General features: G+C 47.1%; 1 protein-coding gene and 1 long non-coding RNA gene across 4 annotated transcripts in view; one reads left to right on the plus strand and one right to left on the minus strand.

Annotated features, from left to right (window-relative positions):
* Nucleotides 1-4201: 4201 nt before the first annotated feature.
* LOC144179673 (uncharacterized) lies at nt 4202-9900 on the minus strand. Its single transcript, XR_013324324.1, has 3 exons — nt 9399-9900; nt 5866-6023; nt 4202-4331 (listed from the first exon to the last, which is right to left on the minus strand). It is a non-coding gene; the product is annotated as an uncharacterized LOC144179673 (long non-coding RNA).
* A 684-nt stretch (nt 9901-10584) lies between these two features.
* LOC144179674 (oligoribonuclease, mitochondrial) overlaps nt 10585-27915 on the plus strand; it is a 44581-nt gene continuing 27250 nt past the window's right edge. The window contains exons 1-4 of one of the 3 annotated variants that reach the window (XM_077708122.1): nt 10585-10818; nt 12233-12316; nt 14437-14514; nt 21054-21274. In XM_077708122.1, coding sequence (XP_077564248.1) covers nt 10672-10818; nt 12233-12316; nt 14437-14514; nt 21054-21274 — 530 coding nt within the window. In that variant the 5' untranslated portion in view covers nt 10585-10671. Of the gene's footprint in view, nt 10819-11600; nt 11717-12232; nt 12317-14436; nt 14515-21053; nt 21275-27915 lie in introns of those variants that run through there. The other 2 variants (XM_077708121.1, XM_077708123.1) reach the window with 2 other exon arrangements.

Below are 27915 nucleotides of genomic sequence, written 5' to 3' on the forward strand. Positions count from 1 at the left end.
TATTGTTATTTTGGCTTTAGTAGCCACTATTTTATTTTAGATACTTTTGTTTGGCGCTCTTTGCCCCAGCTGGCCTTGCGCCAAAAAACTCTAACGATCATCAAAAATAGAACACGGAAAGTCAGCGCATTGTCAGCACGAAAGTCAGCACATGGCACAGAGGAAACCATCGAAAGCACAACGTCCGAACACCCACAACTTTTAACCCAGGTCAGTTTCGCCGGCATGCCGCCTTGAACCAACAGTGCAGTCTCTCCTTAGTCGCCTGCAGTGCCTAAACGATGATGTGCTGATGATGAACGGATAAGGTAGGAAGACGAAGGATATGCGCCGATGGTAAATAAATGCAGGGAAAACCATGAAGAAAGCTTGGCAGTTCAAGTTGTTCGCTGGCGTTACAATATACAGTTGTCTTTACGCTGAACAGCAAACTTTCGCAAAACACAGAGCGCGAACTCTGCTGTGGGGTGAACAAAAGTGTGAGCTTTCCGCTGCGCTGAGCTTTCCGCTGGCACAGATGATGTTGACGGCCCAATTTAACGATTGCGCTAGTTCATTTAGTGTGCTCAAAACGCCTTTCAGGGCCCCTTTAAACTAGCGCTTTATATAGCTGGGTAACTCCAATTTAGTTCTAAATAAATAGGTGTGAATAATTTTTATTGTGCGCTAAACTTTCTGAAATCTGAAAGGAGGCGATATCTGGTGTGTACACATGACGTTGTCGTTCGTATGCACATCACGTGACCTGGAACCCTCACAGCTGCAATAATGCTTTAATACTGGTCCAAGTTTTGTTATTGCGAACTTTTTTTCTGCTTGTTCCTGTTCTCCAGAGATCCATCGCGGCCGCGGTGGCTGATTTTCTGATGGAAACGAAAAGCGAAAATGCCAGTGTGTCGAGATTCGGGCGCACGTTAAAGACCCCCCCGCAGGGGGTCAAAATTAATCCGCAGCCCTCCACTACAGTTCGCCTCATTGTCCTGTTGTAGCTTCGGCGCGCTAAACCCCACAATCAAATCAAATGTTTTGCAGGGAGGATACTTCCAAGAGCGGCGCGAAACTTCAGTACCGTGCAACTAACTGCAGTGTTTCGGTTTCGAAAACTGGGCTTGGCTATTCGCGTCGCATCGGCCCTATTACGCGAAAGAAAAAAGAGCTCACAACGCTTATTCGAAACCAGGCTGTATTTTATTGCGGTTTTAGTTGAGGCCAAGTTTTTTAGTACCGCTCTTAATCTTACGTGCAGATAAGATAAGAATATTGCCGCGTCACTCACTGTCATGGTAGCCGGCATTCGATTTGGCAGCATACTTGCTGGTAGATGTGAAAACTCCGCTTTCAAGCGGGCGCTATCAGCAAACCCGTTTCGATTCATAGTGTCTCGAGTGCTGTCATTTCACTTGAGATAGAGAGCATATACTACACAAAATCTCTGTTGCATCGGGTTGAAGATTCTCGAAGGAATTTCCGCAACCCGTTTGCCCGTCATTTAATACTTCCTCCATGCCTGTATACCTTACTGAGGCATCGACAGGCCGGTCGCTATGCTTTCCCGATCAGCTGCGCTTTATCGGAAGGGCTGTGACGCGGCCCGAGCTCAATACAGTTGAACCTCGATTTTACGAAGTCACCGGACCCGCAAATTATTTCGTTCAATTGGGAACTTCGTAAAATCGAGAGAACGACAAATGTATTGCCTAGAGAAAAAGCTTGCGATTTTCACCTGCGCGCCCTTTGAGAGCAGCGTGAGCACACACTCCTCGTAGCTGGCCAGTGAAGTCAAAGCGTCCTCGGCCCCCTCGTGTGCCCCAGCAAACCGCCTCAGAAGGTCGACGCCGTCCATCACCTGGCTTGGTGTGCTCTCGGGAGCTTCGACAATATCCGGATCATTCGCATATTCAGGCTCCTCTTTTGCGCCGGAAATAACGTGCACTCTCTGCTCGTCGTCCGCTCTGTTGTGCCAGTGTGCGCGTCTGCGTCGGCGTTGTTGTGCCAAAGCGCTCGGCCCAAATTCGTTGCACGGGGCGACGCTCAAACAGCGGGGCCGATTCACGTGTCGTTCAAACCAGGCCAAACCGCCCGCGGCCGACAGGCTCAAACATGCACCGCCGCAGAGTCGCCTCATCCTTCTGCGTCGCGGCGGCTCGGCCGAATCCTGCATCGGGTGAACGACGGGCAACCGACATGCCGCCACTCGCCTAGAGGCGGCTTCGTGGAGACGGTGTGGGCGTCGCCCTCCCTTTCCCCATCGTGGCGGCTCGGCTGACGCAACCGCTTCGCTTCCTATCGTTGGATTTCAAACTTCGACCAGCGAGAGTCCCAACTGGAGTGATTAAAACTTCTCGAGGCTCCAACGGACTTCCGGGGGTATAATAACCCGCCCGGAGGCACTTTTCGTCGGCACTCTTTGGCGGTACTTTTCGGAGGCACCGAGTGGAGAGGGGCTGTCGCCTTTGTGCGAGCCATGTAACGTTTGCTTACCCTTGTACATACTGTATATAAATGTTGCTGCAACTTTTCGTCGGCTCGAGAACTTAATTTCATCGCTGTGCTCTGCGCCGCGTCGATAGCAGACGGAGCAAGGCAGCGTCGCTACGCCGGTGACTGCGCTCGGATGGCCAGTCCCAACAACGGTGACAGCGTCGGGATATGGCTGATTCCCAACATTGGTGACAAGCTGGATGCGAGTCACAAATTGGTGACTGCGGCTAGAGGGCCCAGTCCCAACATTGGAGACAGCGCTGGGATGCCCAGTCCTAACAGCGTTCACGAAGTCGTCGAAGTTTCTGTGCTGCGGCCACCTCGTCACGCCGACGAAGCTCTTCCCAACAACTGGGCGATGCTTCTTCGTGCTCGTGTTGCGGGCTTGGGGAGCTGGCAACACGAGCTAACAGCCAGCTCCACTGCCAGCTCGTGCGCTCGCACTGCGCTGCCAGCACACTGCCAGACATTCAGACGCCATAAATTTGGAGAAAAAAAAAAAAACCTTTTTCTATGCATCTTTTTTCCATGAATGCTTCCTTAAATCGGGTTTGGCAGAGAAATTTGTCTGGTTATATCGAGTTCGTCAAAGCATTAAGAGTATGGGCAATGGCGGGGAGAATCCGAATTTGTTCGTTATATCGGGAAATTCGTAAAATCGAGTTTCAACTGTATATGCTTGGATGAGGACGCCTGTCTCAAGCGCCTCTTCGATTTAATTGAATTTTATTATACCTCTATGCAGTAAAAAGAATAGGGCGCTAAATAGACGAACATGGAGGTAGGCACATATATATACGATCCAAGTGCCAATTCGAACTGTTTATTTATGAAAAGGCATGCTTACTTATACACAGAACCCGAGTACATATGATGTGAATACGTTCTGAGGGGCTTCACCAGCATGAAATTGAGTTGCTTACGTATTGACCAGACAGCGATGCGAAGGGCTCGAGAGAGAGAGAGAGCTAATAAAAGTCAAAGATAGCAAATGAGCGCGCAAACATATGTGCAATTTAGGGATTTCGCTTACTGCAATGAAGGCTGCACGACCATCCAGTACGAGTAAATATTGGATCTTTGCATTTGTTTTGTTCGAATGATGTATAACGCGCAGTCAGAGTGCCCAGATCACGTCTTATATATTTGCCTACATATTTTGCCGCAGCTGAGGCTATGACTGCTGGCACTCGCGTTTGTTAACGCTCTCAGAAGACGAGAAACAGCTTGTAGGCGTCTGTTTAGTAGGATTACGTTGTCGAGCATGTGGTTCAACCCAGACAACACAAACACATCCTGAGCACATCCCGAGGACGTTCTATTGAGGACATCATGATGTCCTCAGTATGTCCTCTTCTGATGCTCAATTGGTACTGAAAAGGTCCTATTGTCCGGCCTCAGCACATCCTCAGAACATCCTCAAGATGCAGCCAAGGATGATTACAGTACATTCGCAGGACTACTGTACGACGTCAGGACATTTTGAGGACTACTTTCTAGTCATGCTTTTTTTGCTAGGTGTTATGCACAGGGTGTTCGAGAAAGGAGGGGCCTGGGCTTGATACTGCCATCCCCGACGTATTTGTGCAATTGACTCTTTGCCAAGGTATGTCACTTTGTGTACCCCTGGAATCTCCACTGGGTACATCCTTTATGTGTTGCATTAATCTAAAACCAGTACTGCCCAAGCCTCCTCGTTATGACACAAGTATGCAAAATATGCTGGAGATAATAATTTATTGCACAAGCAAATGCATCGTAGTGCAATGTGAGGCGACACATGCTGTGAATCGTCACCGCAGTCCACTGGAGAGCCTAGTAGTCACTGGAGTCCAACTGCCCCAACGACCCTAGAAAAATGATACAAGCAGAACAAATTAGCAAAGCATATACACAAGAATTTTCTCTGAACTGGACCCCACCATTTTGTAATTAATGATGATCCAGCTTCTGGGCATTTCTTGGGGACTACGGGGCGAGCAGACGATAGCGCAATCACACCCTGTTGCGCTGTGGCGTCCTTGGTTATCAGACATCCCAGCGGCATCGAAACTCGGTGTCACTTATTCGGTATGTCAACAGCGTGAACTTTAACAGTGCTTAAGGGGAACGTTTAAAGCGACGGGGAGCAGCCAGCTTTGCCCATTAATTCCGTTCTCAACCCGCTAAGGCGGCAAGCGTGCACCCTACGTGTGCTGTCGTGATGGGGGTTGCCTGTGAGGATATGTTTTGTTGTGCCAGCAGGACGAATGCCCAACGTTTTATCACCAATTGACGTTTACTTTCTTCATTGTGGGCAGGTTTCCGTCATTGACTTAACTTGGCAATGCACAGCAGCCACCCGTCCGGGTGTCATTACGCCGTTGTTCGCTGAACAAACTATCGGCATAAGCGCAAAGTGCTCACACAAGAAACGTGTTAAGTGCACCACGACAAAAGAAGTGTCTGCATGTGTGGAGTCTATTCACTTCACAAATTTCCTGCATCCCTCGAGAGCCGCCGTGAATGGGTCGTCGTGTTGAATCGGAAAGTGTTCGAACCTAGCAAATTTGTGAGAGAAGGTACGGTCCTACGCTGCTTTGTAAGCACTGTTTATTTACTGTCATGCTAAATCCTTATCGCATGTGTCTGTGCTCTGGAGGTATTCTCTGTTCATTTCATCCACGGGAAAGTGGTAAAAATCAACCCTACACCTTTGCTGCAGCTAGGGTACGCGAAAACGGCGAGCTGAAACCGAAATAGGAGTGTCGCGGTGGCGAAGCATGCCCGGTCGTTTCGGTAAATCGCTAAAACGCAAAACCTCTTTAAACGTGCAATAAGTGTTTAGCATGAGGGTGAATAAACAGTGCTCCCAAAGTAGAGTACGACGGTATTTACTCTCACAAATTTGCTACTTTTGAAGTCCCTCCGCTTCAGCACAACGACCCATTCGCGGCGGGACTCGAGGGGTGCAGGAAATTTGTGCAGCAAATAGACTCCCCACACGCCGACACTTTCTTTGCTGTGGTGCAATTCACACGTTTCTTGTATGAGCACTTTGCGCTTACGCGGATTGTTGGTGCAGCCAACAATGGCATAATGACGCTCAGACGGATAGCTTCTGTACATTTCCAAGTAAAGGCAATGACTGCAACCTGCCCTGAATGAAGAAAAAATAAATATCAATTGGTGATAAAAGGTCGGGTGTACGACCTGCTGGTGCGGCGAAATGTAGCCTCACAGGCAACCCCCATCAGGACAAAGCTCGCGTTGGGGGGCACGCTAGCTTAGTGGGTTGAGAACGTAATTAATGGGCAAAGCTGATAGCTGTCCAACGCTTCAAACGTCCCCCTTTAGGCACTGTTAAACTTCACGCTGCTAACATACCGAATAAGTGACACTTACCGATTTTCCATGCTGCTGGGATGTCTGATAACCACGCACGGTACAGCCCAACAGTGTGTGTGACTGCGTCGTCGTCTGTTGGCCCCGCAGTCCCCAAGAAATGCTCGCCAGGTGGTGCATCGGTCGCCAGAAAATGGCCAACCCGGCAAAATTCTTGTCTATAAAAAATGAGAGCATTACAACTTCGTTGCATTATTACAGACTTTGACAACCTGACTAAAATGCTAAAAAATTTGCTCACCCAGCTGCACGGCTATATTTTCAAAGTTCTAAAGGGGAAGTATTGCCGTTCATGGTGCAGTGCCTTCCAAGGTGTGCTGAATGAGTAGTAGCCATTATTTAATTACCTTTACCCAATTAGCTTAGAATGCAGAATGCATAGACCACGCTCCAAATGTTTCTCTAAAATTTTAAGCTATTTTCTTCCCAAGGTATTGACAGTGCCCTTTCCCTCACACCATCCTCCATGCCAATTAGATCTATCAACATACTCGCAATTCACAGGTGGGCTAAATTTAAATTTAAGTAGATCGCTATTCCTGAACCTGTTAAGCAAAAAGTCGATACTGACCGTGAAGTGTATTACAATAACATTTTAGAAGCTTCAGGTAGCATGAAAACACATTGAAAACCGGTAGCATGAAAACCCATCACTGAGCAGGCAGCAGCTGTTCCTTGCAACAACTCCAAAAACCACAATTCCGGGACCCATCACTTTCTTAAATTGTGGGTCCTGATAGGGAGCAACAAGTGGTCCAGAGTCATGTGCAATGGACAAACAAGGTCACCTTGTAGGATTTTGAGGTTTTTCAGATTTATATCCTTTTCCGCCAACCTACAGCACAGTTGCACTAGGGGATACTGGGGCTTACGCACCACCCTCTTTAGTGTCGACATGGTTCTCAAATGGAAACGCACTCCATGCGTCCAAGGGGCCCAAATGCTCAACATCAGATGCCAAATTGCACAATCCATGCACACTGTGCGTGACATTGTGCTCACCATAGGCAGCAGCAAAGCCCTTAACAAAATACCTCAAAAGTCTATTTGCATACAGCACATCGCATGCCGGCGTACAAGATGTTGTAAGGATTAGGATAACCACATGGAAAGTGAGAAAGTTCTGGTACAAGTTTTCAGGTAATGCTGTGGAAAGGACTACAGGCCCTTCGTACAGCAAACAAAGCGTAGTTCAGCAGCTTTCGAGTGATCCAGTTCTGGAAGACTTCGTAGCCTCCTATTGAAGTCACACGGAACAAATTCGGCTAATTCAAAGTTTCCTTCTGAAACCTCATTGGCTACAAGTGTCCACAGGTTTTGTCGTGGCTCCCGAAACCACAGAGCAAGTAGTTTGCGCATAACACCAAGACAAACATGTTGCATGTAGTCAAGGGGAACGTTCTCAATAAGGCCTATAGGTATACCCGCGTGCTGTTCTTCCTGTGCCTTGTCACGAAAGCTCTGATCTGTGCGTAACTCCTGTCTCATATCTGGGTAACACACCCTGTTCTCATGTTTGCCTTTCACAATGCACTTTGAGCAGCAGAAGAAGTCTGGATGGCCTTTTGTGCACAAAACAAATGCTTTAGCAGGAGCATCACATACTAATGCATGCAGCATCATAAAAAGGGGTTTGTAATGTAACAGTTATGCCATCACCAAACAACACTTTCATTTCATCAACAAAACCTGACAGCGAATCATTCGCGTCACTGGGCTTGCTACGGCCGAAGAAGCACTCACATCAAATAGCTCCTTCTCAACATTGTTCACATGGCCAAGAGTGACCCAAAAGGTAGTTCTCGTGCTTTTACATATTTCTAGGCCGTCTATATTGAAGGAAAGGCTGAGTTCTGCAGGGAGCTCTGGGCAATCCTGAAGTATTTTGCACAGTTCTGCTTTTACACTGAAGTGCTGGTACAGTTGAAAGCTTTATTACAGTAAACACGGAAGCGAATGCCGCTCAATACATGCAGAGCGCTCTGGTGAGAGGATGGCGTGCTCTCACAGTTTGCGCGATTGGCGGATGCACTCCCTGAAACGCCTTATCGCATGCCTGCCTGCTGCATCAGTTAGTCACGGAGGATGACATTTTTTTATCACCCAATTAGGAAGCGAAAAGAAAACGTTTTAATCCATTCGCGCCGTTTCGCGCTTGATAAAAAGCCCTTCATCGGCACATGTATTCTCTGGAATCATGCCCTGGTATCTAACGTAGCTACTGCAGCAGCGCAATCAACCGTTGCCAGGGGGTCGATCCGCCAAATGTACGAGCTGCGACAGTTCGCCATCCCATCACTAGACCTCTATGCATGTACTGAGCGACACACGCTCCCGTGTTTGCTGTACAGGGTGTTGCGACGATAATTGGAACACTTTAAAAAATTTTCCTGAGGTAACCACCGCTCTGTTTGCACTGAAACTTGCCACGAAGGTCGCATTTTGTGGTCTATTTTGTTTTATACCGGGAACAACGACGGTACTTACCTTTGTATTCTGAAAATAAATAAAAACAATTTTAGCCTACAGCAAACTGGCGGCTGATTTGGACGTGCGAGCCAGCGCAAGTTGATGTTGGAACGACGGAACCACCGGGGGCATGCAGAGCGAAACGCACGTTTGGGATTCAAGGTAGGAAGGAGCCAAATGGAGCAGCAGACGATCAGAAAATGCAACTAGGAATGAACTAGCAGACGATCAGAAAACCCTGTTTTCGGGCTCGCACGTCCAAATCAGCGCCATTTTTTTACAGGGGAAAATCGTTTTTATTTATTTTCAGGATAAACAGGTAAGTACCGTCGTTGTTCACGGTGTCAAACAAAATAGACCACAAAATGCGACCTTCGTGTGAAGTTCGAGAGCGAACCGAGTGACGGATCGCTCAAGAAAAATTTTTAAAGTGTTCCAATTATCGTTGCAACACCCGGTATAAAGCTTTTGAGTGTACTTTCCCCCTGAACGTTGCGAAGTACCATTGGACCTTGGTGTGTGCAGCAGGGCTCTTCCAGACGATGGCAGTGATGAAAAACACGTGTGGCTGTGCAACACACCAAGCAATGATGTAACTGCGGCAAGGGTCGATTTAGAGTTTACCGCCCTCTCCTGCAGTTTGTGCCGAAACGCCAACGTGGTGTCTCCATCGTCTTCGTTAACAAAACTGTGGTCTGACAACTCGTGATCTCCGCTGGACAGGGGCCACGCAACGCGACTCTCGATGTGGCGGCGGTTTATTACAGACACAGCAGTATGTCACGAACTTTGCTGCTGGTGGTTGCTCGGACTGGGATTACGCCTACACCTCGAGCGGGTGCTAGCATCTAATTAAGTTGCTTCTAAACAAAGCCCACGTTGTTGCGATGTCGACGGCTTGGGCTCAAAGTCGATTTGCGCGCTGCCAACTAACGCGTAAAATGCATCGACGTGGCGCTTCCGTTCCCGCCTGAGCTGCCGCTCGCTGCTTTCTGACATTTGGAATCCAGTAAAATTATACAGAGAGCTCACGTTTGTTATTTGCACCCGCGACAGGTACTTACCTCCGTGCGTGGCGGCCATCTTTCTGAAGCCGACTGGCTCGTCTTCAACTTTCTACTTGGCTTGACTAGAATAAGTACTTGCGCATGGTGGCCAGCAACAAAATAGAAGTGCTGAAAAATTGTTTCACACAGAACGCATGCACTTACTGAACATTTTCTCTTATGCATCATTTTTAATTTTAAAATTTGCAGAAGATGTTTGTATTCTTCTGAATGTTGAAAAGGTACCCAGCCAGTAAATTAGAAGCGCTATTTTTTTACCTGTATTACCAACAAACAATGTGGACGAGAACGCTAATCACTATCTGTGTGAAATACCTGCGCGTGAAAACTATATTAGCGAGCGTTCCCATTGTCTTCTAGTGACCAAAATTAGCACATCCTGAGAAAGTCCTCAAATAAACGTTTATAAGACACCAAGCGCACTGACGTACTGAGGATCACCTGAGGACATAGCAAAATCAGTGAGGACGTTTGGACCTTTTGAGGACGTCCTGAGGACCTTGTGTGTTGTCTGGGAATAACCATCAGTTTGTAACAGCGCTGTAACATATTGAGCTGCTTTATTGTAACGTACATATGTCCAGGCCGCGGCCTCCGCGATCGGCTGCCGGCGGCGCTGACGCCGGCGTGCCGGTACGCCGCCGGCAGCCGATCGCGGAGGCCGCATCCAGGCTTTCCCTGCAGGTTACTCCCATAGCCCGGGATAGCGCTCGAGTACAGTCGCTCAGTTTGTTCGAGATCTGGACCAACACTCCGTGCCGGCGGCCACCTTCGTGTAGCACGGTGCCACTGTGCACCACGCCGATATTCGGGGCAACCCCGGTCCGTGAGGTAGTTATGACCAGAGCTCTCTCTGGTCGTCGTCTCATGCTCGGTGTTTCGCTGTCGACGTTAACGCCCGTTCACACTGCGACGAAAGCGACGAGAATTCTGTCGCTTTGTCGCGCGACGACAAAAATTGGTCCCGACCATTCGCCAAAAACGGTCGTCGCGCGACAAAGCGACGGAATTTCCGTCGCAATACGCGTTTTTTGAATCTGATATTTATGTGCATCTCGTGCCTCCTCATTATTGAGTGTGAGTTTATAGACACCGTCCTCTGGAAAACAAACAAACCAAAAAACAACATTGCGTGGCGGTTCCGAAACCAGAACTAACTCGCAACAAGACGACGCAAGCCAACAGCAGTCGCAGCCTATAACAAGACTGCCGCTCTGCCGCTTTGCAATATTCGCGATCGTCTGCGATCGCGTGCGTCCATTCTGACCTAATGATCATTCGCAACCTGTTTTCGGCCCAATCGAGGGTTATCAAATCGATCCTCACATCCAGTCGGAGATCTGCGACCACCCAGATGAGCCAAGGAGAAGCCACCAAGACCCTTTGCAGCGACGGACTCGTCTGGATAGACATGGAAGTAAGGATACATAACGTCGGGGTAAACGTTGCATTTCCATCACTGCAATGCAGAGATGTGCGGAGAGAACGGAAGAGAAGGAGTGCTGTCGTTGGAGATCTTCTCTCTAATCGTTCCACGCTTCTTGGCAACATTAGGCATATAGCAGCCTGTCCTCAGTTCCTAATTTCGAGATCAATCCGACATCCGGCACATTGCAACATGTTTCTGAGCACGCCGATTTCTACAAGTTTAGTTGGAGACTTGTACCTGAATTACTATTTTGCACGATTACAGGGCTTTGGGAATTTGTCACTTCCTTGCATATGGATCTTGTGCATTGATGGAAGTTGTGCAAGGGATTGTTACACATATGACACAATTCCGCTTACTGTTTTAGGTCGGCAAATCAGCTTACACTTCGGATTAAGCATTGGTCATCGTTCTATTGATGCAGTTTATTCGCAGTACTTTAAGCAAGCCGTGCTCCCTGTTTGATTCAGTGGGCATGGTTTATTTAGTTGATTATTAAGTTGTGTGAAAATGAATACGTATCTCATTGGCAGCAAGTAGACTGCATATTTTGGGCAAAATTGGGCAGTGTGTGCCCTTATTTTCGCAGCGAAGCGAGAAGGGCAGTCGGAATCTTTGCAGCCCCAAGTAATATGCTGAGAGCAGACGACATGTGCAGCAGACGATAGGGTGACCGCTTCATTAGGTATGCGCACAAGCACTGCGCATCTGCGGTAAAGTCACAAGACTGCTCTAGTAAGACTGAATGACGTGCCCTTTTCTTCATCCCACAGTATTCATGCTAACTGCGATACAGATAACACCTAAAAAAACTACAGTTTTTGGAGGCGTGCTGGCTTCCTGGGGTTCCTAAAGCCAGATTGCCGAAACAGCCGCCCACATGATGGTCTAAGTAGTTGTCTTTTGGGAGTAATAGCAAGGCTGTGTGTTTTTTTTTTTTTTGGTCTCCGTTTTATAGAAGGCAGAATGCTGTTTTCTCTGTTTATGCGCATGTGTTACAGTTTATGGATACTTGGTGCGGTATGCTCTGAGCATGGTAAGAAGCAGTGGTATTGGAGGGACAAATTTTCTGTCCTGTAATAATCTTAAGTTGCCTTTGCAGAATTTAGTTCTTTCTTCATGCAGTGAAGACAAGCCGCTGTGATGAGTCATGCCGGTGTGGAAAACACGGAACTGATATAGACGACAACAGTAGACTGATTTAAGCAACATTTCACACTAACCGAAATCATAGTGAGCTGTGAAATGCGTAATCGTTTGAACGGAGCAAAGTTGTGTGCTCCCTTCACAGTTCTTTTATGCGATGGAGGAAATCTGTGCTCAGAGCGTGGCGAGAAATTCAGCCTACAATTGATTCCTGTTCTGGTACTAATGTTATAGTTTTTCTCAATGGTGCGTGCAGCTGACCGGTCTGGACCTTGTGAATGACCGCATCATGGAGGTGGCCTGTGTGGTGACCGACAAGGACCTGAACCCCCTTTCGGGGGTGAGTGCGCTTTCCGGTGCTTTGGGCATGTAGCCTGTGCATGCGTGCTGTGAGATAAGTGCAAGTTACGGGGGCTTCAGAGCGTGCTGGCACAATTATGGGCCCTGTTGTTGGTTCCAGGGGAGATCCTGTATAGGTTCCGACAGAGGTAAGTACAATTAAAGGGATACCAGTTACCAGATACCAGTACCAAGAGATACCAGTTCACTGTACCAGTTTCGTGATAGCCAGGAATTCATGGTGCTAGTGACAATTACACAGGACGAAGCTGAAGAAAAGTTACACCTGCTAGCTTGATTACAGTTGGCACCCAACTTGCCCAAATTTTCGCTTTAATTAGGTGATACACTAAATGAGCCAATGTAGGCTTGCCGTCGTCAGAGGGGAGCCCAAACTTTTTCTTTAACTGATACACTGAATGAGCTAATGTAGGCTCTATCGGAGACCCTTGCCGTTGTCAAAGGGGAAGAGGACTGAGTGTACTGCCTTGGTGAATTTAATTTTTCTAGAAGAACGTAACGCATGTGCCTGGTTCATAAATCACAACGTACATATGCATGTACGTTGTGAACTCCTCCTCCTGCATAAACGTTATTAAGGAGTAGGAGGTGTTTGTCCTAGAACGTGTCACATGCCTGGCCAAGGGCGTCCACAGAACTTTTTACATTGGGGAGAATACATTCCTGGTTTATCCAGAAGGGAGAAATCATTTGCAACATTGAACAGCAAAATTAACATGATTCTGAGGAATTTATAAACAAAAATGAACATTTAGTTAACCCCCAACGCTTCCTTAACAGTGAAAGTGAGGCTCTTTACAGAATCAGCCTCAGATCCAAGAGAGGAACTTATGCTTCTACCCCCTGACTACATCATGTTTCTGCCTGCAAATGCTTTATTCGAACTAACGTTACACTTGCAGTTGATTGATTGATTGTAGGGTTTAACGCGCCGACGCAATGCAGGCGATGAGGCGCGCCGTAGTGGAGACATCTTAATTAATTTTGACCACCTAGGGATCTCTAACGTGTGCCGAAATCTCGTACACACGGGCGTTTTTGCTTTTCGCCTCTATCAGAAAAGCAGCTGCCGCGGCTGGGAATTGAGCCCACGACCTCGTGCTCAGCAGCGCAGCGCCATAGCCACTGGGCCACCTTGGCGGGTTACACTTGCAGTAGTTAAATTAATAATCTTTTATGTAATAGCAAGTACATGGTACTTTCAGCTTGGAACATCCTTCTTACTATCTAAGTTTCTGATGCAGACTAGAATACCTGCTTATTTTGTCGTAGCCTCTTCTGTGGTCCAGCAGAAGAATGGGCAGGCGGGCTAGTTGGTAACTATTCGCCTTGGTGGTCAAAGCACTCACAGAACTGGAATGAAGGAAAAAATTTTGACTATATTAGATTCAAGGGGCTGACCATTTTTTTCCTTTTCCAAACAACTCCCTAGCCTGGAGCACTGCTGGCAACGCAGAAGCTGCAGCTGGTCCGTCATTGGACTTCAGCGTTAAATATGCCGTAGCACTGGTGCAACCCTGCAACTTTTCTGTTCTTTTCTTCAGCACTGGGAAGCTAGCGTTGCTGCACACAGTATAGCAGGTCACGTGGTGTGAACGTCTTATACAGCGCGATTGCTTCCTTTTTTACTTTATACATAGCTTAAAAAACGAGTGCGCTTTCAGGTGTGCGTGTGCCATTTGGCGTGCAAGATTTGTACTGCAGTGTGATTCGTACTACTTGTGCAGCAAGATTTGTACTACTATACTTCAACATGCGCCCCCTTTTCTTCCGTCCAAACACTTAATCAGTGATTGCTTTGAAAGGTTTTACTCATTTTCGCAGTCTTTTCTTTTTGTTTTCCAGTGGTTAGCACGGCTTACTTCAAACACCTGCCGTGTGGCGTGCGTCTTCCTTCACTTGAAAATTTGGGTTACTCAAAACCAATTGACGGGATGTCACGTTGCCGTTGGCACAGCTCCTGCAATAGGATGTGTGCAACACCCGCTAAGTAGGATTTCCTCAACTGCTGCAGAACTCAGGGGCACAGATGATGTCTGTGCAGCCACATTTGTGCAAACCTTTTCTGTTTTGTGCAGAGTTCTCTCTTCCCAATTGCAGGGTCTAAACCTGGTGCTTCACCAGCCAGACGACGTCTTGGAGAAGATGGGCGACTGGTGCAAGGAACACCACGGCAAGGCATGTTGGGCCTTTTCCCTATACAGTATAGCCCACTTATAATGAACCCGGTTTTAACAAAATAGCGGCTATAACAAACAAATCTTTGTTTCCTGTTACCATTTGTATACATAGATTTCGTGTCTAGATATAGTGAAATGCGGATATAGTGGACTGATTTCGCTGTTTTGATGTGTTTGTTATGAGCGGGCTCGACTGTATATTTTAGCAGCCGTTCGAACATGTGGCTTGTGTACTGTTTCATTGTTTGCCCACTTAGGCCCCCATGTTGGCCTTTCATCCCTATGCTGGCTTTGTAATCCCTGCCGTGCTGTTACTGCTCGAGTGCCCGCACCAAATTGTGACATCTTTCGACCAAATTTGTGGCCAGGAGGATGCAAGTTTGGAAATCCAGCAGAAACCAGTTTTAGTTTACCCAGGCATCATTAGCAACGTAGTACCAGGCAGTCCCTGCTGTCTGGTGGCTGTGCCTGTTTTTTTAAAAAAAAAGTAAAAAGAAAAGTGCTTTTTTTGACACGGTGAAGTAACTGGGTAAATTTTGGTGGTAACCAAAATAGACTAAAATGGATGAGGTGATCAAACCATGGGCACGTTTCTCGCCCGCAAACAAGTTACACTGCCCATAATTGGTTGTACAGTTGAACCCCTTTATAAGAGACACGTACCGGGGAGCAGTTTCTGTCTCTTATACGAGATGTCTCTTATAAGCAGGGAACCATGTTTTCACTTACTAATCAGACCCTAGTTCAATGTGGGCACCGTATGACTAAAATAAGCTCAAAAGAACGCTATAGCATGTTTCAAAAGATTCATTCTAATTATTGTTTGGTCCCAGAAGTTATGAAACTTTGTTTGCTTCATGACTGTATTTACACTGTTTTTTACAACCGATTCTACAAGCTTTTTTTCCTTTCCTTGTTTGTGGAAGATGAATCGTAGATGTTGAGTTCACAAGCCTGATGAATAGCCAGAGCGCACAGCTTCTTCCGCTGTGTGTTCAGGCTATTCATTACGCTTGCAGGACTCAATGTCTGCAGTGCTTCTTGATTGGGAGCTACGCCAGTGGGAGAGCCCGCATGTGGGATCGTGCTCCATCCAATGGATGGCAGTAAGCTTCAACCACTTCTGTCAGTTGCATTTCCATTGGCAGGGCTTCTCATTGTCATTTCATAGCTGACTGAACCACTGTGTGTTTGCTGAAGTTATAATAAATAGCGACTGCAGGTGTCTGTCGTCCACCTGTGTTTCCACAATTGAAGCAACTGCAATTAGTGACTGGTGGCACTGCATCTGAAGTTAAAATGTCTGTTACAAGCGAGATTATTGATTAAACTTCAAGGATGACTTGTCCCTTATAACCAATCTTCTACATCCAATGTCTGTTATAAAAGAGGTCGATTTAATGGGGAAGATAGGGCAGCCAACCATGTGGGTGAATAGTGTCTCTTATACCCATTTGTCTCTTACATCAGTGTCTCTTATAACGAGGTTCAGCTGTATACACCCTTTCCAAGTTGCTAAGTCAGCTGGTTTCAGTACTGTTCCAAATTCTGTTTTGCTGCTTTCGCTGCAGGTGTTGACGAAAGACGATAGTCTTTCGTCATCATTTGACAAGCAAAAAACTAGTGGTGACTAGTTTTGTTATAGTTGTAGCATGCTTCTCAGTAAGACGCTTGAACTTCTTACATTATGTTGCGACCAATAGCTGTTTTAGCAGCGACGCTGTTGAGCAAATCGTTTGTGCATGGTGTCTGCAGTTTAAAAAATTGGCGGCCCATATGCTGCTTTCGCTGCAAGTGTCGACGAAAGACGACAGTCTTTCGCCATCATTTGCCGAGTAAATACCTCCCTTCTCTTTCCCGCTCACCTCTCATGCTGTTCCTCTCCCATCTCGTTCCTCCCAAGATAACACGCCAGAGGTTTGCTCAAGTCAGTTTAAAGTTTTTGCGTTCCACTGCTGAAAGTCGGGTGCCTCGATGCCAGCGCTGCCGTACGGCGGAGCCGTGTGTAAATCAAGGTGGTTTACTGCAACGTTTGTTGCTGATGAGATGTTTGAGTGGCGCCCCCTGGCTCTGACGTCACCTTAGGGACTCGCGCCGCTGTCGTCTGCTACACTCCGCTTGTGAAGGGCAGCAGTGCCTGTGCTAGAAATCGCCCGCTTTGATGCTTTAGTGCATTAAAGAGCGTATTTCTGGTAATTCAGTTATTTTTGCCAGCTTCTGACCCGAATAATTTCAAGCTGTATCCCCCACAAGTTTGCAACACACGAGGAGAGAGAGAACGACTTTCTTCAGAGCATCGGTCAGAAGATCATGTGTAACTCGTCCTTTCTAGCTTATTCACGAGGTTCAGTGCTCGGAGCTCCTCAATGGGTGTTTAAAATGCGGAGGCTTCCTTCAGTATTTTTGAGATGCTCTTATGAAGACCCTTCTTCACAAATTGGCTTTCGTTATGGCTGCATGCAAGAAGCTGCATATCCGCAGTGTGTGTTGTTTATTCACATGCAAATACAATGAGAAGGTTTTTGGTATACGCCACCGCGATCGCGCCCCAGACAATTAATGTTGTCCAGAGTACTCGAAGGTGGCTTTTGTGCTCCGAATTTTTATCTGAACCATCATTATCATAACGAACTGGCTCTCAACCCGAACAATTTTGACAAGATTACGGTGTTGAAGGCTTGATATTCTCGCTAACAAACGCAATAAATAGCTGTACGTGCATATATTACAGGAATCAAAACCAGTGAATATGTTCGAGCAGTTAATTATTGTTTTCCAACTTCTTCAGGCTTCAAGAACAAATCCTACCCTACTAGGGAGGGCTTGTATGAATTGAAGAAAATTACTCTTACTCTCTTGTCTCGGACTAAGGACTTCACCAAATAATCAGCTCTATTTTACTATTACATAAATGTTTCTCCTCCTCCTCCTCCTCCTCCTCCTCCTCCTCCTCTTGAGTGTAGTTTTCCTATAACGCATATCTGAATATTGGGAAGATATGGCCGTGGGAAATGTACCGAAATATCCCTCCAGGTTTGTAAAAACAGAGTGTCACTGTATCTTTACGGTAGACGTGACTCATTTTGCTCAATAAACGTCCGTACTGGTTAGAAGCATGGTGTAAAACCAGCACACAGTGGGTTATTTGGAGTTCAATTTGCAGTTTTCGAAGCCCATAGTGCATGTCGGCATACTTTCATGCCATGACAACATAAAGTGATGTGATAATATACTGTCGAGCACTCGGCAAAGTTGCAAAAACTGTTTTACCTCACATATGATTACCGTGAACCTTAATGCCTTTTGCCAAAGCCGAGAGCCCCGAAGGACTGGAATTTGTTTTGGCCTTGTATTTTCGCTGTTGTCAATTACCAGCAGCTGGCTGTTTCCTTTGTTCAAAAGATTGCTTAATACAGAAGCTGCCGCCTAGCTCCGAATCTTCGCGCTCCGCATAGGACCGACTTCGCAAGGAATGGGGCGACGCTGGCAATGTTTCTTCCGTAGCGGTATCCAAAACTATACTTCAACTCACCCCTTGAGCTAGTGCATGCGATTTTAAGTGTGTTATTGTGATAAAAAGTTACGCACACGCAAAATCTGGTGCGGACAAGCATCAGATGGCAACCGAGCGCAAAGAAACAGCAGGGAGAGCAAGCCCGAGTGAAGCAGACGACAAATGCAAGAATCCCTAAGCCGACGTCACGGAGGCCGTGCTCCGCAGCGCCACCCGTGGTCGTGCTCACCGCCAATAGAACGCCGTTGCCCTTCTCCACGTGCGTTCCAAGTGGAACGTGTAACTTATCTAGTAGAACCTTTCGTAACTGTTGCTGTTTGATTTCTGGAAATGCCGCTAGACGCTATAGTGGCACGGGTGACAGCAGGCGACGGAGTGAATTTTTTTTATGCAGTAGATGCAGTGTTTCATTTGAATCAAGCATCCATGAATTTGTTATAAAGGAACACTGCAAATATCTTTTAAGTATTGATTTTCTGCCTCATATTTGCACAATGTTTTGTTCTGGTTCAACAATGTTGACAAGTGTAAACATTGCCACTGGACTTATGCATTTAGACTTGGCTGTGGGTATATAAACCTATTGTGCAGCTTATGTTTCACTTTGACCGGGTGGCAGAATGGCGTTACAGACCGACCAAATTTTCCCATTCAAGTAGCTCAAGAATCGTCTTTAAAATACCAAGAATATGCCGAACGCTCGTGCACGCATGCCTCGAGCGCACGTTCGTGAAGCCAAGCACACCGACTTAGGGAGATTGGCCAACATTGGCCACAAAACCTTCGCCGTGTCGTGTCGTGGCAAAGCATTCGTCGTGTCGTGGCAACACTTGCTTTGAACAAGAGCGACACGTCATAGTGTACGCCCCTCGTTTGTTCATCTTCGCATCGTCGTGCGCAGGTGCTCTGTGCCGTAGAAGAGTGACTTGAATGTCGAAGCTGCTCTAGGTGATCGTTGACCCCACATGGCCCGGCCACATATAGTTTGCACGGCCGAGTGGGAACAGGCTGCTCTGCTTCGAGAGACTCTGCGTGCAAAGCATCTGCTAGAGACGATAAGGTGCGCTTGCAGAATGACGTACGAAAATGTCGACCAAAGCGACGAGCTGGCTCTGGCCTTGTTCAACATAAGGTCATTGAAGTGCCATGCTGCCGACATCAACCATGGCACCACAACAATACTAAAACTCAACTTTGTGTCCGTCAACGATCACCTACAACAGCTTCGTCATTCAAGTCTTGCGCGTGGGCGCAAGCTTCCCGGAATTTTTCAGACATTTTAGTTCCTTATTTCTAGTAACTCTGTATCCTGTTTTTTGCATTCTGTCGAATATAAATATGCAGGCATGAAAATTATTCAAGCGGAGGCAGTTGGCAAGTTGTGATAAAGGGCTTTGCGATTTTTCTTATAATGTGCCCTTACCTTTCTTTCCTGACAGAAAAAGGAATTTGAGGGTGTTCAAAGTGACATTTCTGCTGTCCTTAGTTTCCGCATAGCCCTGGTAAAGATGTGATGTTTGTGTCCCTGAAGACCGGTGTTGATCAGGAATCCAGTTGCCCAGGCTGCGATTGATTTGGTAAGGGGCCCGGTGGGGAGATGGGGATTGAAGTTCTCGGAGGTGATGGCCGAGACATTTTTGATATGATGAAGGGAGATGAAGACTTTGTATACGACTGTTTACATCAAAATAAGTGAGCACATATGGAATAAAACAAGAACTTCAAACTGCCGCTAAACTTTAGCTCTTAGGTGTGTACACATCCTTTGAGCACCTAAAATCTAACTATCTTATCCTCCAAATGTATACGAATCACTCGAGCAACTTTGGCCGAAACTCTGTTCCCGCTGCAAGATCCGTCTAGTTGCCCGGTACACAGCTGTACCGTTAACTTCCCACGCGATCCTCAACTCCAAATCCACCTCTCACTTAGTGGGCTCATAAATGCCAACCTATCTTCGATAGTCGAGACCCACATCTCACCGTGATCTGCCAGCTCAAATTTTCAGGCAAGAACGCTCCTTTTTGGCCAACTTTGGCCTTGTAAAACCACGGTGTTTCTCTCTCTCGGGTATGCCACTTGAGCTTCTGTACATGCATAGGGGTAGGCCCAAAGTCACATGGACAGCTGTCACTCCCAACCGTCTGCTGAACATTTAATTAGCTGCCACTTTGGCCCGTATACAAAGGCTCACCCACGCAAAAGCGAGCAAGCATGCAGTGACTGGAATGTGTGCTGACTCTCAAAAAAGAGAGAGAGAGAGAGAGAGAGAGAGAGAGAGAGAGAGAGAGAGAGAGAGAGAGAGAGAGAGAGAGAGAGAGAGAGAGAGAGAGAGAGAGAGAGAGAGAGAGAGATATGCACTGTCACCTGCGGACGTAGATGCTTTAAATGCTTGTAACTAATTAATAGCGCATTTAATAGAGCCAGCAGTCATGTCACAGTTGGTTTGGTGGTACGTACTGTTCGTTCAAAGTAAGTTTAGTTGAGGAGAAATGTGAGTGCAGCTGACCCTTTCAGACCTGGAATCTTTGTTTGAGCAAAATATGTTTTTCTGTGTGCTTAGCACTCCACATGCTACAAACAAGGGATTGAGCTGATAATGCAAGTGCTTGATAATTTACAGGCACAACAACTATTTAGGTGGTTAAAAGTCATAAATTTATGGGCATTTTGACAAGCCAGGATTTCAGTTTCCTCAACTGTCTTGTCGTCATGGCTTGTGCGCAGTGTAGCTTCATATTTTTTGTAGCGTCCAGTTCGACGAACACACACTAAACTGTGATTTCTATCGGTAGAGGCATCCCTAAAGAACTCTTTCCCATAAAGTTAGCAGCTTCGATTTTGTTTTCGAGGCTGTCGCAGATACTTTGTACAGTGTCATCAGGTGAAGACGCTAGAGAGGAAGGGGTTGAGGAACAAACAAGTGAAATGAAGTGCAATGTGCGCTTTCAGTATTCAAAACTGCTGTCGTTGCTGACGTCAGTGCCAATGTGTGTTTGTGATGTCGTGTCTTTGGGATGCAGTCGGGTCTGACCGCGGCGTGCCGGTCGAGTCGCCTGACAGTCGTGGAGGCGGAAGACCAGCTGTGCGCCCACGTGGGGGGACTAGTGGCGCCCGGCGTGTGCCCGCTGGCCGGCAGCACGGTGTACATGGACCGGCGCTTTCTCCAGAGGGACATGCCCCGCCTGAATGCCCTCATGCACTACCGCATTGTCGACGTCAGCTCCGTCAAAGAGCTTGCCAGGTATTGGGACAGCTGCTATGAGCACCCTGTCACTGTTCATCATCATCATCATAATCGTTATAACCGCCACCGCCGTCATCATCATCGTCATAACCACTACCATCATCACCACCATCATCATCAACAACATCTTCATAATCAGCCTGTCTACACCCACTGCAGGGCAAAGGCCATAGATCTCCAATTATCCCTGTGCTAACCGCGACCAATTTATCCCCGTGAACTTCCCGATCTCATCTGCCCCTTTAACTTTCGGCCGCCCCCTAACACGCTTGCTTCTTCTTATTTTCTACTTCATTTCTTCTTAATTTAATGTGTCGCTGTTAGGAGCACAATATTCCATTTCGAGATAAATACAAGCCTGTCACTTCCTGTTCAATGTGATAGGTTTATTAAAGGGAAACTGAGGCAGTTTTTAATCTGCTGAATACACAGAAATTCGGAAGCGTAGACCTTAAACACCTTACCTACGCGGTGTTTTTCTTTTTTTTTTTTTTTTTTTGTTGAAATAGTGGCGTAATAGGCAAATAAACAAGCGCCATCGCCACGCCCCCGCGACGCGCAGAGCGCAGGGGAGGAGGACGGCACGAGAGTGAAAGGGGTCGTTGTGACGTCGTCGTGAGGAGCGATCGGGAGCCGCGGCAAGTGTTCGGCCCCTGCTGCTGCCTTTCTGAGCGTGCCGTCCGCCAGCGTTGGCTTTCCTGGGCCCCGTGCTGTGTTTTGTTTTTATTTAGCAACTAGTAGTGCAAACTTTTTCAGTGCTGCGTTGTACTGCTTTACAATCGTACCGAGGAAGCGGAGTAACCATGCCGAGGTTCTGCTCGGCATTCGGTTGAAACAGCACCTATGGCCGCGATAAAGTGGTCTTTCACAGCTTCCCGCGGGAGCCGAAACTCGCTGCTCAGTGGGTTGTTACTGTAAAGAGGGAACACTTCAAGCCCACAAAGGCGAGTGTGTTGTGTTCCAGACATTCCCAGACAGGCTGCTTCTCGGCAGTATCGGGGTGCCATTCTGTCGAAGCGCAACCTCCAGCACAGCCCTGTTGAGACACACATTTTTGAGTTTTCTGGTGGTTGTGGCGCACCTGGGGTGCCTTTGCCTCTTTCGAACCTCCCGTATCTCCTGGCAACAGCAGCAATCTTCTTCGTCGGTCATTGTAACGCAGTGCGCGCATGAGCACCTGTTATGAAAACGTGCTTATCGTGATATGAGTGTCTCAGAAGGGACCACTACTGGCTAAAGCGTTTCAATATAGCTCATGCTGAACTAAGTGACGACGCCACTGCAGTTAGAAAAGCCCCAGCGGCGGGATATCGGCTCTAAAATCTGGAACAGCAGTGGTGATGTCGCAAAAAACAGCTGTGAGGAGCAGCTGTACTACGACCTGACCCGCGCTCTGTAGGACACGGTAGTGCTCAGTAGCCCGTGTCGCCGACGAGCTTGTCACACCACACCGACGGCCGCGCGACGCCCCACACCGACAACCCCGCGACGGTCGACTCCGCCGCCTCGCCTCTCTGCCGGGGATCTCTTTCTTTCTCTAATCAAAATTGGAGTATCGTGTCGCCGCTCCACGACTGAAGCCGTTAGTGCGTACTGGCGTGTGCGCTGCTTGTACTGTATGTACTCCTCAACTTCTTGTTGGATCATGGACAAAGAAAAAAGAGCTGTGCGCTGCTGCCGCGGCAGTAATAATATGGATGTTATGGATGAACCCCCAGCGAAAAGACCTCTGGAGCATTTAAAATTTCAATGGACAGACAGACAGACATGCAGACAGACCAAAATTTCTGGGTTTAAGTTGCCCAAGAAAGGCTATCGTCTTTAAAAGGTTCCGTGGAAAAAGCAACGCCTACAAACATTGTTGGGGTTATGCTTAGCATAAACAGTTCACGGAGAATTTCCCTGCTGGTTGTTCAAGGGATGCAGTGCTTGTATTAACTTCGTTGCCCATATATTAGGGTGACAGTTAAAGCTAACCTTTGCAATCATATGCAGCGCTACCATTTGTACAGCTGTTAGGTCTGGCACTCGTAGTGTAGCTCCTGAGTAAGTGGCTCTCATGGACTATGCTCGCTCCACCCTGTGCATATTTCTGAGCAGACAGTAAAGTTCTTTGGGCTTTGCTTTGTGGCCTTGTTCCGTCACCATGCTTTGGTTGAAAAGTTTCTCAACCTAGTTATGACACTTGATGAAATTTCGATGGAGCACAAACAGCAAAGCTTTGTGTTCGCCTTTTACTACTCGATCAGTGCTTACTGGAATAGCAGTCGAAGAACGGCATGATGAACATTGAGCACGTGATAATCAAGTGCTTGACGTAGCGGAAGTGTTTGGTTTTGGTTTTGGATGGTGTCTTGTCACGTGCACATCTTGGCGTTGGCATTTAAAGGAGCCATGCAAGTTTGGTTCATTCAAAAGATTGCCTCGTTCGAATCACACTGACACCACTTTTAACGGAAACTTCGCTTAAATAAACTTTATAAATAGGAAAAGAGGGAATAGCCATGTGACGCACTAGCTCATTTCCTGCAACAGAATCTATGATGTCATACCAGCCTGCTCGGCGATTGGTGAAGGCCGGCAAAAGAAACGCAAATTAGGCAGAGCTTGCAGAACGAGCTATTTGCGCCTAAATATAATACATATCCATTTTACAGCAGTAAGAATGGTGGGGTAAACAATGAAAGTTACGAAAATACACGTAAACATAGAAGTACCGATCCGCACTGCTGTTGGTACTGGGCGCACTATGATTGTTTTAGCAGCACAGCAGTCCGACGCTTTGGAGTTGTCTTATACGACGCTGGCCGATTGGTGTAAGTGACGTTGCCTTACGCGACCCTGTTTGTCGAGCATACCCCGTGTTTCATGAAGCGATTACTTTCTACCGTAACAAAAACAAGCCAGGTGTAAATATGGTCAAAAACAAAGCAACGGTGGAGTGCTGAGTATGCTAGAGCCACTTGGGAGGTTTGACGGCAAGCAAGGCTGCAAGCCAAATGGCGCAGTGGAAGGTGCTTTGTATACGCCGTTATGACTTCATTGTAGATGTCACCAAAACACACGATTCGGTGGGAGAATCAAAATTTTAACCTAAATTGATTAAATTCTCAGTGAATACGGCATCATTTGCTGCCGTACCAGCACTGGGGACGCAATAAAACACGAAATATTTCGAATAAAACAAACTTGCATTTTGTCTTCATGACTACTTTAAGGGGGGTGCACTTCTGTTAAAACAGCTTCCTTTATTTTTAATTACACTTTGTGAAGCTTGTCAGGCTTGCTGGGTTCTTTTCACTGATTTCAAATATGTCATTGTTTTCTGAGTCAGTCACTTGTCTCCCGAGATAATTAGATGTAATTAGCCATCTTTGGAGGAACAGTAAATAAAACAGTGTTAGCCATAAAAGTGTAATCTTTATATTTCCCAGTACTATGAACCCTGGTGAGTGCAATAAGAGAACCCGTTTTTTGGTGCACCACTTGAAACTAATTTTACTGCTCATTAAACTTTGGCGGCACCAGCGGCAAAAAACCATTTCGAATGCCGATTCGAAACACCAAAGTTTAATGAGCTGTAAAATGGTGCACCAAAAAACCATTTCTCTTATTGCACTCACCAGGGTTCATAGTATGTTCTACAAAATATAAAGATTACAGTTTTATGGCTAGCACTGTTTTGTATATTGTTCCTCCGAAAATGACTAATTATCTCTAATTATCTTGGCAACCAATTGACCAACTGAAAAAAATAATGGCGTATTTGAAATCAGTGGAAAAAAAGCAGCAAGACTGACAAGTTTCACAGACATGGTCCTCGAAACAACTTTTTTTTTAATAATGAAGTTAGGAGGCTGAAATTTTCACAGCTTGTATAAAGATTGAGCTCCTCTCTAATCATATATGCAATCAGATTTCGAATAGCTGCTCCGGATAAAATGTTACGCAGCATGACTTGCAGAAAAATTGCTTTTTTGTGCACAGTTTTTTTTATAGTAAAAATTTTTCCTGAAACTTTTAAAATAGCCTAGGGGGTTCCTTATGAACTGCAGAGTGCACTAATCTACCTGAAAAAGCCTCATATTCATTTTACTCACCACGAAAAAAGAAATGACTGGTAGTGTTCCTTTTCTTGTTCTGTATATTTTTGTTTTATGACCGTCAGAAATAATCTAAGGACACAAATTGCATAACGAACAAGATTTGTGCACTCTACATGTTATAATGAACATCTGTGCAAAATTTCATCGTGATACAACAACTTTAAAAATTAAAAGAAATTGTTTTAAAAGCCATGTCCCCCTTTAAGCGTTGGGCTCATGTTGTTTTGACAGCCCTCCACCGAATGTTGTCCCCGTGACAGTGTCCGCCTCATCACGCCAGTTATCGTGCTTTTGTGGGCAGACCCTGTCTTGTTACACCAGTAGGGAGAGGCCTGCCTGTGGCGGCGGTTTAAAGCATTCAGAGTAGCCAAGGTCTCCTTGGCTGGGCTTCGTGAAGAAGTTTAGGCACACGACCTTGGTGAAAAATTAGTAGTGGCTTAGCTTTGCTGTGCCAGGACATAGGTACGTAGCGTGAGCTAAGGTTCAGCAATCCAGTCCAGTCCAGTCCAGTCCAGTCCAGTCCAGTCCAGTCCAGTCCAGTCCAGTCCAGTCCAGTCCAGTCCAGTCCAGTCCAGTCCAGTCCAGTCCAGTCCAGTCCAGTCCAGTCCAGTCCAGTCCAGTCCAGTCCAGTCCAGTCCAGTCCAGTCCAGTCCAGTCCAGTCCAGTCCAGTCCAGTCCAGTCCAGTCCAGTCCAGTCCAGTCCAGTCCAGTCCAGTCCAGTCCAGTCCAGTCCAGTCCAGTCCAGTCCAGTCCAGTCCAGTCCAGTCCAGTCCAGTCCAGTCCAGTCCAGTCCAGTCCAGTCCAGTCCAGTCCAGTCCAGTCCAGTCCAGTCCAGTCCAGTCCAGTCCAGTCCAGTCCAGTCCAGTCCAGTCCAGTCCAGTCCAGTCCAGTCCAGTCCAGTCCAGTCCAGTCCAGTCCAGTCCAGTCCAGTCCAGTCCAGTCCAGTCCAGTCCAGTCCAGTCCAGTCCAGTCCAGTCCAGTCCAGTCCAGTCCAGTCCAGTCCAGTCCAGTCCAGTCCAGTCCAGTCCAGTCCAGTCCAGTCCAGTCCAGTCCAGTCCAGTCCAGTCCAGTCCAGTCCAGTCCAGTCCAGTCCAGTCCAGTCCAGTCCAGTCCAGTCCAGTCCAGTCCAGTCCAGTCCAGTCCAGTCCAGTCCAGTCCAGTCCAGTCCAGTCCAGTCCAGTCCAGTCCAGTCCAGTCCAGTCCAGTCCAGTCCAGTCCAGTCCAGTCCAGTCCAGTCCAGTCCAGTCCAGTCCAGTCCAGTCCAGTCCAGTCCAGTCCAGTCCAGTCCAGTCCAGTCCAGTCCAGTCCAGTCCAGTCCAGTCCAGTCCAGTCCAGTCCAGTCCAGTCCAGTCCAGTCCAGTCCAGTCCAGTCCAGTCCAGTCCAGTCCAGTCCAGTCCAGTCCAGTCCAGTCCAGTCCAGTCCAGTCCAGTCCAGTCCAGTCCAGTCCAGTCCAGTCCAGTCCAGTCCAGTCCAGTCCAGTCCAGTCCAGTCCAGTCCAGTCCAGTCCAGTCCAGTCCAGTCACTGCTCCTGGCGCATGCTCAGCACGGTTCTTCACGAGCCACGCGAAACGGCTATCAAGCGGCTTTGGCTCAGCGTCAGACTTGGCTACTGCGCAATTGAGGCTCACACCTTGGCACGTGCCGGCGCCAGTGCGTCTGCCGCGGCTATGACGCAACACAATACAACACAATCCACTTTAATCCAATGCAATCCAATCCAAGCCAATGTCCCTCGCGCTTGCGCAGAACGGCCCTTCACGGCACACGGCCAGTGTAGCTTACGCTACAATATTTGATGACATTGTTCACTAGCAGGATAACGACTCCTAGTGCAATGTGTGATTTCCGCCTGTAGCACAACTTGGTTTGTGCCAAAAGTTTGATTCCCAGGAATGGGTACAATCAGTACTTGTGCCTACCTGTGTCCCTTCGTATCGCTGCCAACACTATGTCACCACTTGCCACGCTGTGCAGCTTAAAGGGACACTAAAGTGTGAAAGCAAGTTGGCCTGTACTCGTAGGTAACGGTGCCGGGAATTTAAATACGCCATTCTCACAAATGTGTAGCAGTTGTTTAATAAGGCAGAAAATTCCATAAACGCGAAAACAGGCGAGGACGCCCCGTACACTTTTGGGTACTACGGTTTGTGATGTCACAAAAGTTGGAAAGGGCGAGAGAAACATCTTTTCTCATGTTTTCTCATGTTCTCAAGAAACATGTTTCTCATTAGAGAAACATCTATAGATATTTTCCTCAATTAAACACTTCCTAAGTGGTAAATCAATGTAAGTAAATGTAAATCAATGCTTTCCGTGAGCTTATCTTATTTAAAAAACACAGACTACAGCTTTTGTACATTGCGAGAGAGGGTGCTTCCCTCACTATTTAGTCAGCCATCATGACTTCACTTTCCTTTCGGAAACGCATTGGTGCGCACTTAGCGAAATCAATAATCTGCGACGGTGAATGTCCGAGATTCTGCAAGCAATACCCCCTGCAGGAAGCTGCTAAAGTCCCTTCATTGGAAGCA

The sequence above is a fragment of the Haemaphysalis longicornis genome, unplaced genomic scaffold, assembly GCF_048455015.1.
Source record: "Haemaphysalis longicornis isolate Haplotype H1 unplaced genomic scaffold, Haemaphysalis longicornis Haplotype H1 scaffold_4, whole genome shotgun sequence".
NCBI classification, from domain to species: domain Eukaryota; kingdom Metazoa; phylum Arthropoda; class Arachnida; order Ixodida; family Ixodidae; genus Haemaphysalis; species Haemaphysalis longicornis.